The sequence below is a fragment of the Ctenopharyngodon idella genome, chromosome 12 (assembly GCF_019924925.1).
Source record: "Ctenopharyngodon idella isolate HZGC_01 chromosome 12, HZGC01, whole genome shotgun sequence".
Lineage (NCBI taxonomy): Eukaryota > Metazoa > Chordata > Actinopteri > Cypriniformes > Xenocyprididae > Ctenopharyngodon > Ctenopharyngodon idella.
In genome coordinates this window covers 9,906,563-9,922,511 of record NC_067231.1, presented here as the reverse complement: position 1 = coordinate 9,922,511, position 15,949 = coordinate 9,906,563, and the positions used below count along the sequence as shown (strand labels likewise).

At 34.3% G+C, this 15,949-nt stretch overlaps 1 protein-coding gene across 1 annotated transcript in view; it reads left to right on the top strand.

The window, feature by feature from the left end:
* Window positions 1-7,900: 7,900 nt before the first annotated feature.
* avl9 (AVL9 homolog (S. cerevisiase)) overlaps window positions 7,901-15,949 on the top strand; it is a 44,760-nt gene continuing 36,711 nt past the window's right edge. Inside the window, exons 1-2 of the mRNA XM_051915174.1 lie at window positions 7,901-8,112; window positions 14,053-14,173. Of these exons, the coding sequence (XP_051771134.1) occupies window positions 8,038-8,112; window positions 14,053-14,173 (196 nt within the window). The 5' untranslated portion in view covers window positions 7,901-8,037. The remainder of the gene's footprint in view (window positions 8,113-14,052; window positions 14,174-15,949) is intronic.

The following is a 15,949-nucleotide window of genomic DNA, read 5'->3' as shown; positions in this document are numbered from 1 at the left end:
TTGTATTAAAGAGTTCTTACCGCCTTACAAAAATATTCACCAAAACCAAACTTTTGCAATGATTTAAAAATAAAATGATGTTCTACTGAATCAAAGGCTTTATAAAAATCCAGGAAAAGAATAAAACTATTATGTTCCACCAAATAGCTATAATCGAATAAATCTAAAACTAATCTAATGTTGTTCATTATGTGCCGGTCCTTCATAAATCCAGACTGAGTCTCATCTATAATGCTATCCAAACATTCTTTTAGTCTTTTAGCAAATACTATGGCAAAAATTGTATAATCGTTGTTAAGGAGTGTGATGGGTCACCAATTGTCCAAATTGGTAAGATCTTTCTTTGGTTTAGGAATTAGCGTGATGATACCCTGCGTTAACGTAGGAGGTAAAGCTTCTTTATCAATACTCTCTTTAAGAACATTAGTTAAAAAAGGAAAAAGTTCATCAGCAAATAATTTGTACAGCTCGGCTGTAAGCCCATCACATCCTGGGGATTTATTGTTTTTCAAGCTCTTAACTGCGCTTTGTCCTTCCTCATGAGTAACAATGTCATCACAACACATTCTATCACTTTCAGAGATAACTTTAATATAACTAACTGAATCCAGAAACAAAGTTGTTTTCTGCTCTGAACATTTTGAACTATAAAGATTTTTATAAAAATTGGCACTAAAATTAGCTATAACCTTTGGATCTTTTACAATTTTGCCATCAACACAAAACTGCTTAAAGAAATATGCAGAATTAAGTTCTCCATATTAAAGCCATCTTTTCCTGGATCTTATATAAGCACCCCTAGCCTTCGATAAGTATAAATCATCTAATTTAGTTTGTAAAGCTGCAATTTCAAATTTTTCCTCCAAAAACATACAACTAAAGTTACGGGTTTGAGATAATTTCATGATCAGGCTGTCCTCAAGAACTCTTCTCTTTTTGGCTTAGACTGCTCCAACTTTCATTAAATAAACTCCAATCTCAAATTTTAGAAGCTCCCAATTGGTACAAAAAGAATTTTGAATTGTGGCTACTTTCCAATAGTTAGCAATTAATTCTTTAATTTTATCATTTACATCTGGTAATTCTAAGAGTGAACTGTTAAGTTTCCACAAAGAGGCTTTGCTATGGCCTGGTGCATAATCTGCCATTAAAGGGGTATTAATGAAGATAGTTTTGTGGTCAGTCAAAAGAGTACATTGAATACCAACATGTAGATCAAATTTGGACATACATTTTGATATGAGCCATTAATCAATTCGAGATTGTCTTGATCCATTTTTGTTGGCCCAGGTAAACTCCAAATTGTTAGGGTATCTTTTTCTCCAAATGTCCACCAATTCAAATGCATCCATTAGCCCTAGCAATGCAGGGCTAAAACACGCTGCCCTCTTTGGTGGATACCTATCCAAAGAATTATTAATTAATACATTAAAGTCTCCTCCTAGTATAAAAAATGCATTAGGGTATTTATTCGATCAATATGCGAGTTTCTCATCTAACTTGTCAAAGAAAATTTTATTATCCAAAGAAGTATTGTACCCATGTGCTGTATATTTCCCAGAATTACTGTTAAGTGGTTAAGTGAAATCACTAATAAACGAAAGTGTCCCAAACTATCTGAATCTGATCCTAATATATCCCCATTAAATGTATTTCTCAAAATGCTAACCCCAGCAGAGTGTTCAGTGCCATGTGAACTCCAAATATCATTACCCCACTGAGATTTCCACCATTTGTAATCATCTATAGTAGAATGACACTCCTGAAGGAAACAAAAATCTTGTGTTTTTTAGAAAACAAAAATAGAGCTTTCCGTTTGACACTATCCCTGAGCCCCCTGGCGTTAAAAGATATTAATGACAATAACATGAACAACAAACAATGCAAGGAAAGAAAAAAACAAAAAACAACTACAACTAAGTAACTGAGTGAACTAAAAGAGTGCACCCGTTCAAGTCACTTTCCTCAAAAGGATCAAAAAACAACCACAAAAAATGCCCGGTACTAAAGTGCTCAGATTTAAGTTCAGAAAATAAAGACTAAACTTAAATTTCTGTATTCAAGTAGTAACCATTTCAATGCCCAAAGTAAAAAAAAAAAAATAATTAAAAATAAAATAATAAAATAAAATCAAATAAATAAATAATAAATAAATGTAAAAAAAAATAAAAATAATAATAAATAAATAAAAAGGATAAGTAAAATTAAATCAATATTTCAATATATATATCATAAACGGAGACATGAAGTCGGACACTTTCTGCTTCCCGTAGTGACACTCGTGCTGAATTTGCATAATTTATCACAGCTGAAGTGAAATGAATGCAATATTTGACTAATACACTGATGTTTCAAAGACATTTTCATTCAATACTTTACGTACTGCTTACAGCATCTGTATGTACAAGAATAAAGTTAATATAAGACTATACTATTTAAATACCAGTGAAGTGGGGTCATTTTATATCAGTTTTATTTTGATAAACATTACACAATATAACATCACGACTATATGAAAAGAGCTTTAACTGTTATAAAAATACAGATTTGTGAGCATTAGTGGAACTGAAGGTGTGAGAATAAACATGAAACACACGTGATCGTTGTCATGCGGTGAATCCAACCAATCATGAAACAGCTGTGTCTTCATCAGAGCCCATGCAGCCGCTCTTGAGAAGCCTCTCACAAAAATAATTTAGCCCAAATCCATGTACTTCCCTGTATCCCTGACTGGGAATAGGAGCCAGCCGAGAGTGAGAAGTCGGCCATACAAAAGATTACTGCAGTTTTTACATATAGAAAAATGCAGTTTTTTGGACACAAAAAAACTGCAATATTGCAGTATAGCTGCAATACAACTGCAGTTTTACTGCTGTTGAACTTCAATGTACTGCAGTTGTACTGTGATTATACTTCATTATACTGCAAATCTATTGTTGTACTTAATTATATTGCAGTTATATTACTTTGTACTGCAGTTTTACTGCAGTTGTTCTTTAATATACTGCAGTTCTTTTTTGTAAGGGAGGTGGGGGTGGTGGAGGGATGCAGAAAACTGTTGAGGTAACTAGGTGTGTCGGCTGTGTATATATATATGCCTCCTCTTGAGCTGATTAGATAGACCATTTGAATGTGCTTCTCCCAAAATTTGTTTATAAAACATCATTTGTCGCTTGAATTCTGCAATCTCTCAAGATGCATACATGTAAAAGGGTGACAATTAGCTGAACATATAGTTGTTTTATTAGTAACACTTAGCCTACATTTTAAAATATTTATTTGAATATGGCAACATTTTTATTTTAAAATCTTAATTTGAATATGGCAACATGACACCTCATTCTACAATATTTCTATGAATCACTGACAGAGACCCCTCCCCTATCAGCCAATCACTGGGGGCGTAGTTAGTAACATCATCCATAGCAACGAGGTCAACCCCGCCTTTCTCTTCACTTAAGACGTCTGTCTATTCCTTAGTAAAAGTTGGTCTCAGCGTATTCACAAAACATTTTATCTTACCACTAAGAGTTCTCCTAAAAGGCAGTAAAAGTTCTTAGTTAAGAGTTCTCTCTTAAAACCTATTCAAAGCTGCTGAGACAAACTTTTACTAAGGAATAGACTGAAGTCTTAAGCTAAGAGTATGGGTGGGGTTGACCTCGTTGCTATGGAGTATACACACAGTGATTGGCTGATGGGGGAGGAATCAGCGATTTAATCATAGAAGTATTGTAGAATGAGGTATCATGTTTCCATATACAATTAAAACTTTTAAAATACAAATGTTGCCATATTCAAATAAAGATTTTAAAATAAAAATGTTGCCATATTCAAATAAAGGTTTTAAAATGTAGGTTAAGTGTCACTAATAAAACTAGTATATGTTCAGCTAATTGTCAGCCTCTTACATGTTTGCATCTCGAGAGATTGCAGAATTCAAGCGACAAATGATGTTTTATAAATACATTTTGTGAAGTCTATCTAAAAGTCTATATAATCAGCTCGACGAGGACAGCAGACTCACCTATAGTTACCTCGACAGTTTTCTGCATCCCTCTGCCACCCCGCTCCTCACTCTCGGCCGGGGTCCTGGGGATACAGGGAGAACTCTGGATTTAGGCTAACTTCCAAGCTCGGAGCCCTCGATCCCCTTGGACAGCACACCAGATACGCTTATTAAATTTTTTTTACTCTATTCAATCATTTGTAACTCATGAAAACAACTGCCACAGGTAATCAGACATTATTTATTTATTTATTAAAGATTTATTTTTGGCGTTTTATCATAGATTCAAAACTATTAATTTAAAATATGTATTGCATTTATGAAGAAGGTTCAGCACCCAAGGCTACTGCCTCAGTGGTGTACACTACAGTGTCTTTGGGTGGATTGCTGAGGTGGTTTGGCAGCAATGACCATTAGGATTGTTTGTGATTTGGTCTTAGTGACTTAGAAGTCCTCTTGACTACTCCTAACTTTTCACAGATTTAGGAGCTAGTTTTAGCACTAAAATACTTTGTGAAATACTCTTAGAGCAAAAATTTAGGAGTCCTAAAATTAGGACTAACACGCCCATTATTTTTAAGAGTTTCTCCTAAATCGGCAAGTTAGGAGCTACTTTTAGCCTTAAGATGTTTTGCGAATACGGCCCCTGGACTCCTTGGAAACTGGAAGCTGAAATGAAAATTTTGCCATATTATTGTAGTCATGCTTATTACTTTTTGTTATAACACATAATATAAGTATCAGAAAAGTATGTATAAATAACTAATATCTTCTTCCTCCTTGTCTTGATCCTCTTTGCCATCCTGAGTCAACACTGTCACCTCATCATCCTTTTCTGACAGCTGACAGGCATGATTACCTTATTAAGCTAATCTATATGCAATATTACATTTAAATGAAAATTCACCTTGTAATAAACACTTAAACACACAATTAACACATTGTGTACTTGGTACTTGGGTCCATTACTAGGGTCAATTTCTGAAGAAAATAATTAAACATAATATATATATATATATATATATATATATATATATATATATATATTAGGGTGACCATATTTTAGTTTTCAAAAAAGAGGTGGGGGGATGGGGGGTGCCTAAATACTTGACATATGCGTTCACAACCATGCATCTATGTTATTGAACTGTATAAAATGGTTAGTTCCTGTCCTTGATTCTAATTAGTCAATAGCTGTGTTTTATTCACAATAAAACACGGCTATGACCACTTCACCCAATGGTTCTGTGTATGGTTCACTACACAACACCCTTAGCAACCACTCTTAGCAACGTAAACTGTATGTTCTTAATTGATATTGTTCATTGAAGCTTACTGTATTATGTAGAAGAGTATGAAAGAGATCAAGTGAGTGAGTTTATTACCTGCATTCAGATTTAGCATTTTCCTTCAGGTCAATCCTATGTTCATAATAAAAAATCTGTTTAAATGTCTGATGTATTATCTTATCCTTTTAACAGTTAAGGGGTTTTCCTGTGACTGACAGTCGCTAGTCAAAGCATTTGTCAGTTGCGTCTTGTTCCGTGTTCACAACAATTCAGTCTTTTTAATGTAAAAGTCTTTGCTACTGATTGACACACTCATAAAGACAGTCAAACAAATAAAAAAAAAATGTAGCTTTTAACACCTTTTAAATGACACTGTTTCTTTTCATGGCCATAGGTTAAAATAAAATAAAAAATCAGTTGCCATAAAAAAATATACTATTTCAGTCAAAAATAATTTCAGTCCTACTTGTGTTCTCTGGTATACTTTCCTGAAGATCAAATCTTTCCCAACAGTCCTTGATTACCAATAAAGTAGGCATTAAAAGTATTTGCAAGACATGTGTTTAAAGTTGCACAGTGTACACAGAAGCCCCGGTATGTTTCCATCCACCTATTTTATGTGCATTTTGGGATATTGCATAAAAAATGCTAGATGGAAACACCAAGATGCACAAAAATTCTAAAAATGCACATAAAAACAACTATGCGCTCAACTAAGTCGGTTAAATTTTTATGCAACACGAAAATATGTGCATAAACTACGATGATACACTTTTAACCGAATAAATTCCATGATGCACATCAAAAAAGACATAGGAGGGTGAAGTCAGCAAAAGTGGGACATCAGCTAAAATGGGGCAAATAAGCTTTTTGGTGTAGTGCTCTTTAAAAAACAATTTATAGATAATGATGGGTGGTCTTGAAATGTTGTAAAAACAGTACTTAATTTGAATTTATTTTGATTGGTCAAATATAAATCATGTGGGCGTGGTTATTACTGAAGTGCTGGAATGTCTGAAAAAGCACATGTTAAGTGCCCGTAGTTTAAGTCTAATTAAATTTGTTAAGGTTTATGTTCTAATACAAACAGTATTTCAATCTACAATATACATTTTTATTACATCTGTTCATGTGATAATTAAATTTTATGCAATGATGTGTAAATTTCTTTGTTCCATTTTAATAATATATCAAGTTTTTTTACTGTCCCAATTTACCGTGGGACTGTAACATTCAGCTAAAGTGGGACATCCTATTAAATAGAAGATAATACATTGCTTAATAGAAGAAATTATTTTGTTTTACAGAAAATGTCACAAAGCTATAGGTAGAAAGGAAAAAATCGGAAAACGTGTCAGCCAAACAGAAGAGAGAGGTATAATCAGTGGAGTGAAGAAAGAATGAAAGGGGCAATCGATGAGTACAGGGTAAGGCTTCACCTTTGAAAAAAGAGTGAAAGGTGTTATGAGTGGATGTAGTCATGCCTCTGGGAAAAAAACATTTTTGTCAGAGTCATCTGAGAGCAGGGTGCGAATTATGTGAATTACGTTGCATGCTGTAAACCATCGTTACACCTTTTCAACTTCTGTCTAATGTTACCCGTTGTATGGAACAAAATGAGGTGCATCAAAAGTTTTTGTGTGCTGTTTAAATGTTTAAATTTATCTTGTGCCCATTCAATAAATGTTTCATTCACAAACATAAAATAGCCTATTATGAATAACCTCAATTTTTTAAGTAAAATAATTTGTAAATTGTTTGTCCTTTTGCTGCCATTTGTATGCAAGTAGACTATACAATATATCTAATAAAATGATGACACCGATTCATTTATGTAAATTGCTGTAAAATTTAGTAGCTAGGCCTATATTTACAAAATTCCAAAATAAAATAAACAGTGACAAAATGAAAAGATAGAAATAAAGTTAAATAAAAAACTCGAATGTTAACAAATAGAAAAAATATTTTACAGCTTTCTTATTTTTCAAACATAATATTTTTTTTTTTTAGGTATTGATGAACGTCTGTTTTTAAAATGAAAAACAAAAACAAAAGCTTATTTCCCCCAAATTTACATTTATGAATACTAAATTTAGCAAAAGGAAATAACAGATTCATTAAATAAAATTCCTTATAAGAAAATAGGAGAAAACAAACAAATAAAGCATTAAAACACAGCTGAAAGCTGGGCATGATGTGAGCTACGCATTAAAAGAGCAGAAAACTAGCCAAAAACAAACTGAAAATGTTTCTGCATGTAAACCACAAAATGTACAAAATATCAATACACAACGTTGTCGTATAGACTAAAGGATCACTAACTCGCGACGTGTGTTTGCTAGGAAGTGTTGTGCCTGCATGTATGAGTTGTTCTTGTTCATAGGGTGAATCTCATATGTTTTTATTTTGACACTTACTCAAAATATGAATAAAAATATAAATGTAATATAATATTTGAGACTGTGATGAACTGGCCACCGACACTGGATAAGCACTTTGGAAAATGGATGGATATAGATGGATTGATGGATGATCTTCGCGATCCATGGCGCGCCCTCTCTCGGCAGCCCCGGATGGCTGCCTGCTTTTCGCCCGGTATTTTTGTTGGTGCTGGAGGCGGAGCATCGCGTGACATACAAACTGACGGTGAAGGGTGCGGAAGTTATACACTCCACACATTAAACCCATATTTTACTTTTCATTTCTTCTCTTTTGCACTCTGATCCGATTATAATAGAGCGAATGGAGTCTCAGTGTAAAGAGGAACCGGTGTTGCACATCGTAGTGGTGGGATTTCACCATAAAAAGGGCTGTCAGGTAAGAGACTGTCCTCATGTTTGTTTATAAATATTAATCTGCTTCAACGTGTCGCGAGCTTCACTAGCACCCTTACAAAGAATTTATGTGGTTTTACTATTGTATCATTTATTAGCCTATTTACCATGGTACTTTGGTGTAGAAATGCAACAAAAAAACCATATTCAAAATTAAATCTGCTGAAAGAGCTCGACTTCACTGAATGATAAATGATCATAAATTATCAACATCGCCTGAAATTCAATACTAATGATGACGAAGTGTGTGAGATCCACCACTGTTCTCTTCATCTCATCCACAAGAAAAAACAAACAAACAAACAAAAAAACACATTTGTCATTTTTGAATAAATGGCACATATTGTTTAATATGATGTCCAATTACATGAGAAGATTTCAGTCATATCATAGTGTTATAGCAAAAACTGTTTTATTCTTTATAAAAGTGTTCCTCCCTCATGGTGGCTGCCATGTTGATATCACATGACCAGCTGAATAATACTCACTGGCTGTATCAAGAGGTAGTAACATCAAGGCATCACATACAAATTCAATTATTGTAGGCCTACATAAAGATAAAAATATAGGAGTAATAAATTCAGTTAGAATAATAAAACATTATAAGGCTGTTACAAATCAAATTAAATCAGTATAAAAAAATCCATCTTTGTGATGTGGCATTTAGATGTATTTAAACAGATTTTTAATGCAGCTCAGAGGTAACATGAATTCACTGAAATTACAATGGCATTTTTTAATTTATAATTAATATATATATATATATATACATACATACATACATACATACAGCGGATCATATATGAGAGTCTGCGAATACTAGAAAACGTATCAGAACCATCTGAATTCTGCACAGAATGCTATATATTAAAGCGATATGAAGGAGATTAGGATGAGAAACTGTTAGAGACTAGGAGGAAACCGCAGCTTTACTGAGCTCAGCCCTCAGTGGCTCTGGCTGAGCTGTGATATAAACGAAACGCTATTGGCTATTTTAAAAAAAGGGAAGGAGCTATTCTATATTTTCTGTCCTGTCTTCCTATTTCAGTGGAAATTACATCAACACAATGAATAATGCTGCGCGTTTCAAGGTACATCAGTGGGCCTTTAAAATACATTCTCTTAACCCAGTTTATTGACAACTAAAAAGGTGCGTTCACGAATTTCCAACTTGAGATTCCAACATTTACCGGCATGTACCATGTGACCACTGTACCACCTGCACCACTGCAGATTCATTTTGGTGTTGATAGTGCTGCCATATAAATGCACAATTGACCCTTTGCAAAGACCCGTCCCCAGTAAGCAGTTACTGTTGCTTTGTCCGACAAACCATGGCGCTGTCACGCCACACGGAGTGAAAAATACATTGCGAAGCAAAGAGGACACTGACAACACATCGACAGACAAGACAGAGCAGGTTACTTATGATATTAAACAAAGTCCCAGCTTTCAAATTGTGTAATGTTTTAAGAAATTCGAACAATAAAAACCGTTTTGTGGCTCTTTAATGTATCGTGACAGATCACTGTAGCACCTCAGCTCAAGCAGCTCATGAACCGATCATCTCTTCCTACTAGGTAATTTATAGCATCAAATAAATGTGAATGAACATGAGAAGGAATGTTGATTCAAACATGGAAAGACATCAGTACACACCATTTTTCAAGTTCAAGTCCACCGAGGTTAATCTTCTAACTTTTGACTACTTTGTTGGACAAAATGGCGAATTCGGCGTTATGATTGGTTAGATCGCTTGTCAATCAAACTCCCGGCGAAGGGTCAATTCCGAATCCGAGGATGTGAATAGCTTTGAGAAGAGCATCACGTGTTGTCATCTTGTAATTACGGTAAATATGACATAGTGCGAATGCAGCATAAGTATGCCATTCAAATGTTTATCTCCCTCAAAACATTGTAAACATTGAGCCCCCAGGCACCATCAAAACATCCACTCAGATCCATCAGTCTCTTCCAGTTCAACCTATAGCTAGAGTTTGGTGACGTGGCTACTGTAGTAGGCTTTTGTTGAAAGTAGCCTACCTTTACCTGTTGAAACCAGGGGCGAGATCAGAAATGTTCAAGTGGGTGGGTCTTGATAAAACAGAGTGGGCAAAGCTTATTGAAGAGCGTAAAGAGTAGAAAAACTGCACACCAAATTACCAAGAAAAAATATAACGCAATGCAGTTTCATGTTCAGAGTTTCAAAACAGCAAACAGCAGCAACAAAAATGCACTGTGAAAAATTTTGTGGCTGTACAAGTCATTTGAAGTTAAATTATATTATAACTGACTTAATCAAGTTCAGTCTTGTATTATAAAAGAAAGTTATTTTTATGAGTTAAAGCAATGTAAAAACATACGTTGCCATTATTGATCATATAATTTTTTTTTTTTTTTTTTTTTACATTGCATGTAAAACACAAACACAAATTTGGTCTTCCTTTTTCTTTTTTCTATCAAGTATGTCAGTATAAACATTATCCCCTGGTTTCACAGACAGGGCTTAAGCTAGTCCTAGACTAAAATGCATGTTTGAGCTGTTTTAACTGAAAGTAACTTGTCATATCTTAAAATATGTCAGTGCCATTGTTTTGTCTCAAGATGCACACCAATGATGTTTTTTTTTTTTTTTCTAGAGAATGTTTATAAAAGATGCTTAAATGCCCTAATTGAACTAAGCCTAATCCTGGCATAGGCTAAGCCCTGTCTGTGAAATCCTGCCTATATGAATTTATGTTTGGAATTTAACTAAACTGAGAAAATGTTTGTACTTACCTTTACATGTCCTCCTGCAATCAAATTTTTAATAATATTTGTATATACAGTGAAAATATAGATTTTACTTGACCGGACATCACTTTTGGCCACTACTGTATGTGTGAGTGTTTTTTTTATAGGTTTATTGTCTCAAAGAGTTTGGATGTATGCTTGAGCGTTCCATAAGTGTATGTACATAAAGAGTTTGTACTGTATGTATGCATGCAGTAGAGCTGCATAATTTATCGTTAAAAGATCGCGATCTCGATTAAAACACGCACACAATCTGATTCCTAAATGACAATGATTCTCCTATGTCTATTAAACCGGAACATTTAAATCTGTGTTTTGACGCTTCCACTGATCCAGAGAGAGCAGTTGTCATGTATAGGTATGAAACAGCTTTTTCGTCCACACAGTATTGTTATTTCTGTCTTACAAACATTCAAATGATCACAAAACTACTATAATTTTGTTTAGTTGTTTGTTCAGAATCGTGGGAGAATCGTGATCTCTGTTTTCATAGGTGTAATTTGTGGGTGGGACATGTCCCCACCACTTTTTGCCAGGGTCAGTATTGCCCCCACCACTTTTTGAAACATCCCACGGCACGGATGTATACTAATACAAAAGAAACATCTCTAGCTGATTAGCAATTCGTTTGTTTGTGTTAAATAATAGGCGATCTATTGCTAGGATGTGTTGTTTTTGGTATCATGTTGAGTTCTCGTTGCCGCTGTTATCAGTGTTGGCGCTGTTTTTTTAAAACAAAGTTATGCCACTGTCTGTTTGAAACCCAAAAATCGTGTTTCTCAATTTATCCAGAGTTGTGCAGCTCTAGCGCACAGTGATGTAGCATGTCAGCCCTGGGCCCATATGCAAAAATTCTTTAACAGGCCACAAACAAGTGCAGTGAAGAGGCTATTATAGACGTTCACTGTAGCATATCAGGAAAACACCATAACAAACACATTTATACAGTTGCAAGAAAATGTATGTGAACCACTTGCAGAATCTGTGAAAATGTTAATAATTCTAACAAAATAAGGGAGATAATACAAAATGCATGTTATTTTTTATTTAGTACTGTCCTGAGTAAGATATTTTACATAAAAGATGTTTACATATAATCCATAAGACAAAAAAATAGCTGAATTTATTAAAATGACCCAGTTCAAAAGTATGTGAACCCTTGATTCTTAATACTGTGTGTGGTTACCTGGATGATCTACGACTGTTTTTTTGTTGTGTGATGGTTGTTCATGAGTCTCTTGTTTGTCCTGACCATTTTTTGCATATTTGAACCCTTTACAGCAGTGACTGAATGATTTTGAGATCCGTCTTTTCACACTGAGAACAACCGAGGGACTCAAACACAACTAAAAAAAGGTTCAAACATTCACTGATGCTTCAGAAGGAAACACGATGCATTAATAGATGGGGGGTAAAAACATTTGGAATTTGAAGATCAAGGTAAATTGTATTTAATTTGTCTTCCGGGAAACATGCAAGTATCTTCTGTTGCTTCCGAAGGGCAGTACTAAATGAAAAAAAAATGATATTCAAGCGAAATAAGAAAAATTTGGACCTCTTCATCCTGTTCAAATGTTTTCACCCCCCGACTCTTAATGCATCGTGTTTCCTTCTGAAGCATCAGTGAATGTTTGAACCTTTTTTAATAGTTGTGTTTGAGTCCCTCAGTTGTCCTCCATGTGAAAAGATGGATCTCAAAATCATTCAGTCACTGTTGTAAAGGGTTCAAATACGCAAAAGATGCTGGAAAACGGAAGAATTTTTGGGACCTGGAGATTTTTTCTGAAGAACAGAGCTCAGTTTAACTACTCAGAACAAACAAGGGACTCATGAACAATCATCACACAACAAAAAAACAGTTGTAGATCATCCAGGTAACCACACAAAGTATTAAGAATCAATGGTTCACAAACTTTTGAACTGGGTCATTTTAATAAATTCAGCTATTTTTTTGGCTTATGGATTATATGTAAACATCTTTTATGTAAAATATCTTACTCAGGACAGTACTAAATAAAAAATAACATGCATTTTGTATGATCTCTCTTATTTTGTTAAAATTTTGCACATTTTCACAGATTCTGCAAGTGGTTCACATACTTTTTCTTGCAACTGTATCTCATTGTTTTCATTCCAGTAGTCTGATAAACACATAATCTCTGTAAAGTAACAGGCAATCCAGATACAACACAAGAGTAGTATTAGTAGCTAATAGTCAAAAATTGTATATTGAGCAAGTTACCTAATAATAAACCAATGAGAGCTGCTTATATTGCAACCTTGAGTGGCATACCTCTACCCAAAATTTTCACAATCAGACCAGAACTAACATACACTATATTGGCAAAAGTTTTGGGACGTCTGCTTTTACATGCACATGAAGTTTAATGACATCCCATTCTTAATCCGTAGGGTTTAATATGGAGTTTGCAGCTATAACAGCTTCAACTCTTCTGGGAAAGCTTTCCACAAAGTTTAGGAGTGTGTTTATGGGAATTTTTGACCATTCTTCTGGAAGCGCATTTATAACGATAGCTTCGAGAGCAGGGTGGCCGATGGTCGATATACAGTGTATATCACATCACACTATTTAATTTAACAATAATTTATCTTGTTGTCAGTTATTTCTTGATTGTTTTAAGTATAAACCTAGCCTTATGCAATTTTGTTTCTAATATACAGTAGATGTGTCATTTGTGGTTAGATACTGATTAAGTTTTTTTTTTTTTTTTTTTTAGTGTAAAGTAACATTAATATTTTACAATACTGTGACATTGGAGCTATTCAGAGGGTTTCCACTGCCCAGTGACCCATTTGACTACCAAATCTATCCTTCAGTCATTATGTTGTCCATCTTGCCAGGCCATCTCACAGAGTAAGAGTTCACAGCCCTGATTGATATTTATTGGATTGAAAATACTCTTTAAACTCAGAAGAGGCTTTTGTTATACTTTTCCCTATATCTTATATGTGAATGACTGTTCTGAAATACAAAAGGGTAAAAAACAAAGTGAAAGTTCATTTTCAAAACACTTCACTGTACTACTAATTAAAATGTTATACAGCTCACACCACATGCCATGGCAAGTTAACTTGACAGTCTACTGTTGCTTTTTTATTTTTATTTCAGGTAGAATTCTCATATCCTCCTATTATTCCCAGTGCGGGTCATGACAGTAACACACTCCCAGAAGAATGGAAGTACCTGCCTTTCCTGGCGCTTCCCGATGGAGCGCACAATTATCAGGAAGGTAAAGTCTCAATCTACACTACACTTTACTAAAAATTGAGAAAAGTTTTTGAAATTCTACCTAAATATTTTTCTTTCTTCAGTTGTATATTTCTATACAATCTGGTACAATTTGTACAAAATATCTTGAAAAGCCAATTTGAAATAGTTTTGCACTCTCAGATCATTAAAGGGATAGTTCACCCAAAAATGAAAATTATCCCATGATTTATTCACCTTCAAGCCATCCTAGGTGTATATGACTATCTACTTTCAGACAAACACAATCGGGATATATTTAAAAATATCCTTAGTCCTCCAAGGTTTATAATGGTTGTGAATGGGTGCCCGTGTTTTGAATTTGAAGGCAAAAATAATGCATCCATCCATAAAAAAAGTAATCCATACGACTCCAGGGGGTTAATAAAGGCCTTCTGAAGCTAAGCAATGCGTTTTTGTAAGAAAAATATTAACTGTCCCTCACTGAGCTCACTGGTTTGTTGTATTTCCTAATATTTGTCATTTTTTAATTGTCGGCATCGGCCATTAAGTCTTAACATTAAACGTCATCAGCCAAACAGGTAAACTCATCTACTCACAAGTCCACTTTAATGGCACTTTGTCCCTCACTGAGCTCAGTTACATCAAGCTTTGGTTTATTAGTTTTTTTTTTTTTTTTTTTTAGGGATTCGTATGCTTTTTAGTTCAATAGGTTTCCCTAAGTGTTCATTAGAGTTTTTAAGATTCATTATAGTTCAGGGTTTATTGGGTTGTTTAGGGTGTGTGATGTAAGACTGTATGTAGAATCAAAGTGATACTGAGCATAAAAGGGCAACTATTATGCAAAATCCACTTTTACATGGTGTTTGGACATAAATGTGTGTTGGCAGTGTGTGAAAACAATCACCCTACAATAATAAAAAATTCACCCACTCCTTTTTTTTTAATCCACATTGAACCAAAGCACCAAAGCAGTCTCATTAGAAATATCGTCTTGATTCTCTGAGCAGTGTGACGTCAATTCAATTCAAACTTTATTGTCTATCCCCATAGGGGTCGAAAATTGTCTTTAGACAAAGGCTCAACAAACAATATAAAAAAAACACAACACATAACACCAGTTTCAAACCTACTACATTAAGACCTACACAATTCTTATGAAAAACATAAGATTCATCTTAAGAGCCCATTTAAAATACCAATAGCAGTTGGAATAAAAGTCTTCTTATATTTGGCCTTTTTCGCTAAAGGTACTTTGTACCATCTGCCAGAAGGAAGTAACTGAAATGCACTATACAAGGGAATGTGAAAAATCTGTCACAATAACAAAGGCTTTCCTTTTTACTGCTACCATGTAGAGATCTGTAAGTGATCCTTGTTTCTCCCCAATTATTTTACTAGCCAAATTTATAATCCTTAAGAGTCGAGTTGAACCAAGATACAATGTTAAAGGTGAACACAGATTCAATAAGTGATTTATATACTACTATCTCAGAATGTCCAGATTGTAAAAGAATTAACAAAATTAAAATAATTATCCAGTGATTGAGTATCCTTCACACATGCCATGTCATCTGCATATTTTATAAGCATCAAATTATCCTTATTATACATCATCCCATTTGCATAAATAGAAAAAAGAATTGGAGATTAAACACATCCATCCACATAACGAGAAATAAACGACTAAGCTATATGGAGCTATACAGATGCAAACCACTCAGCAGCGAGGCAGACCGGAGCAATTTGGTATAAAGTTGTGATCGAATTTGCATATTTGGTTTGGTCTTTGAGTTGA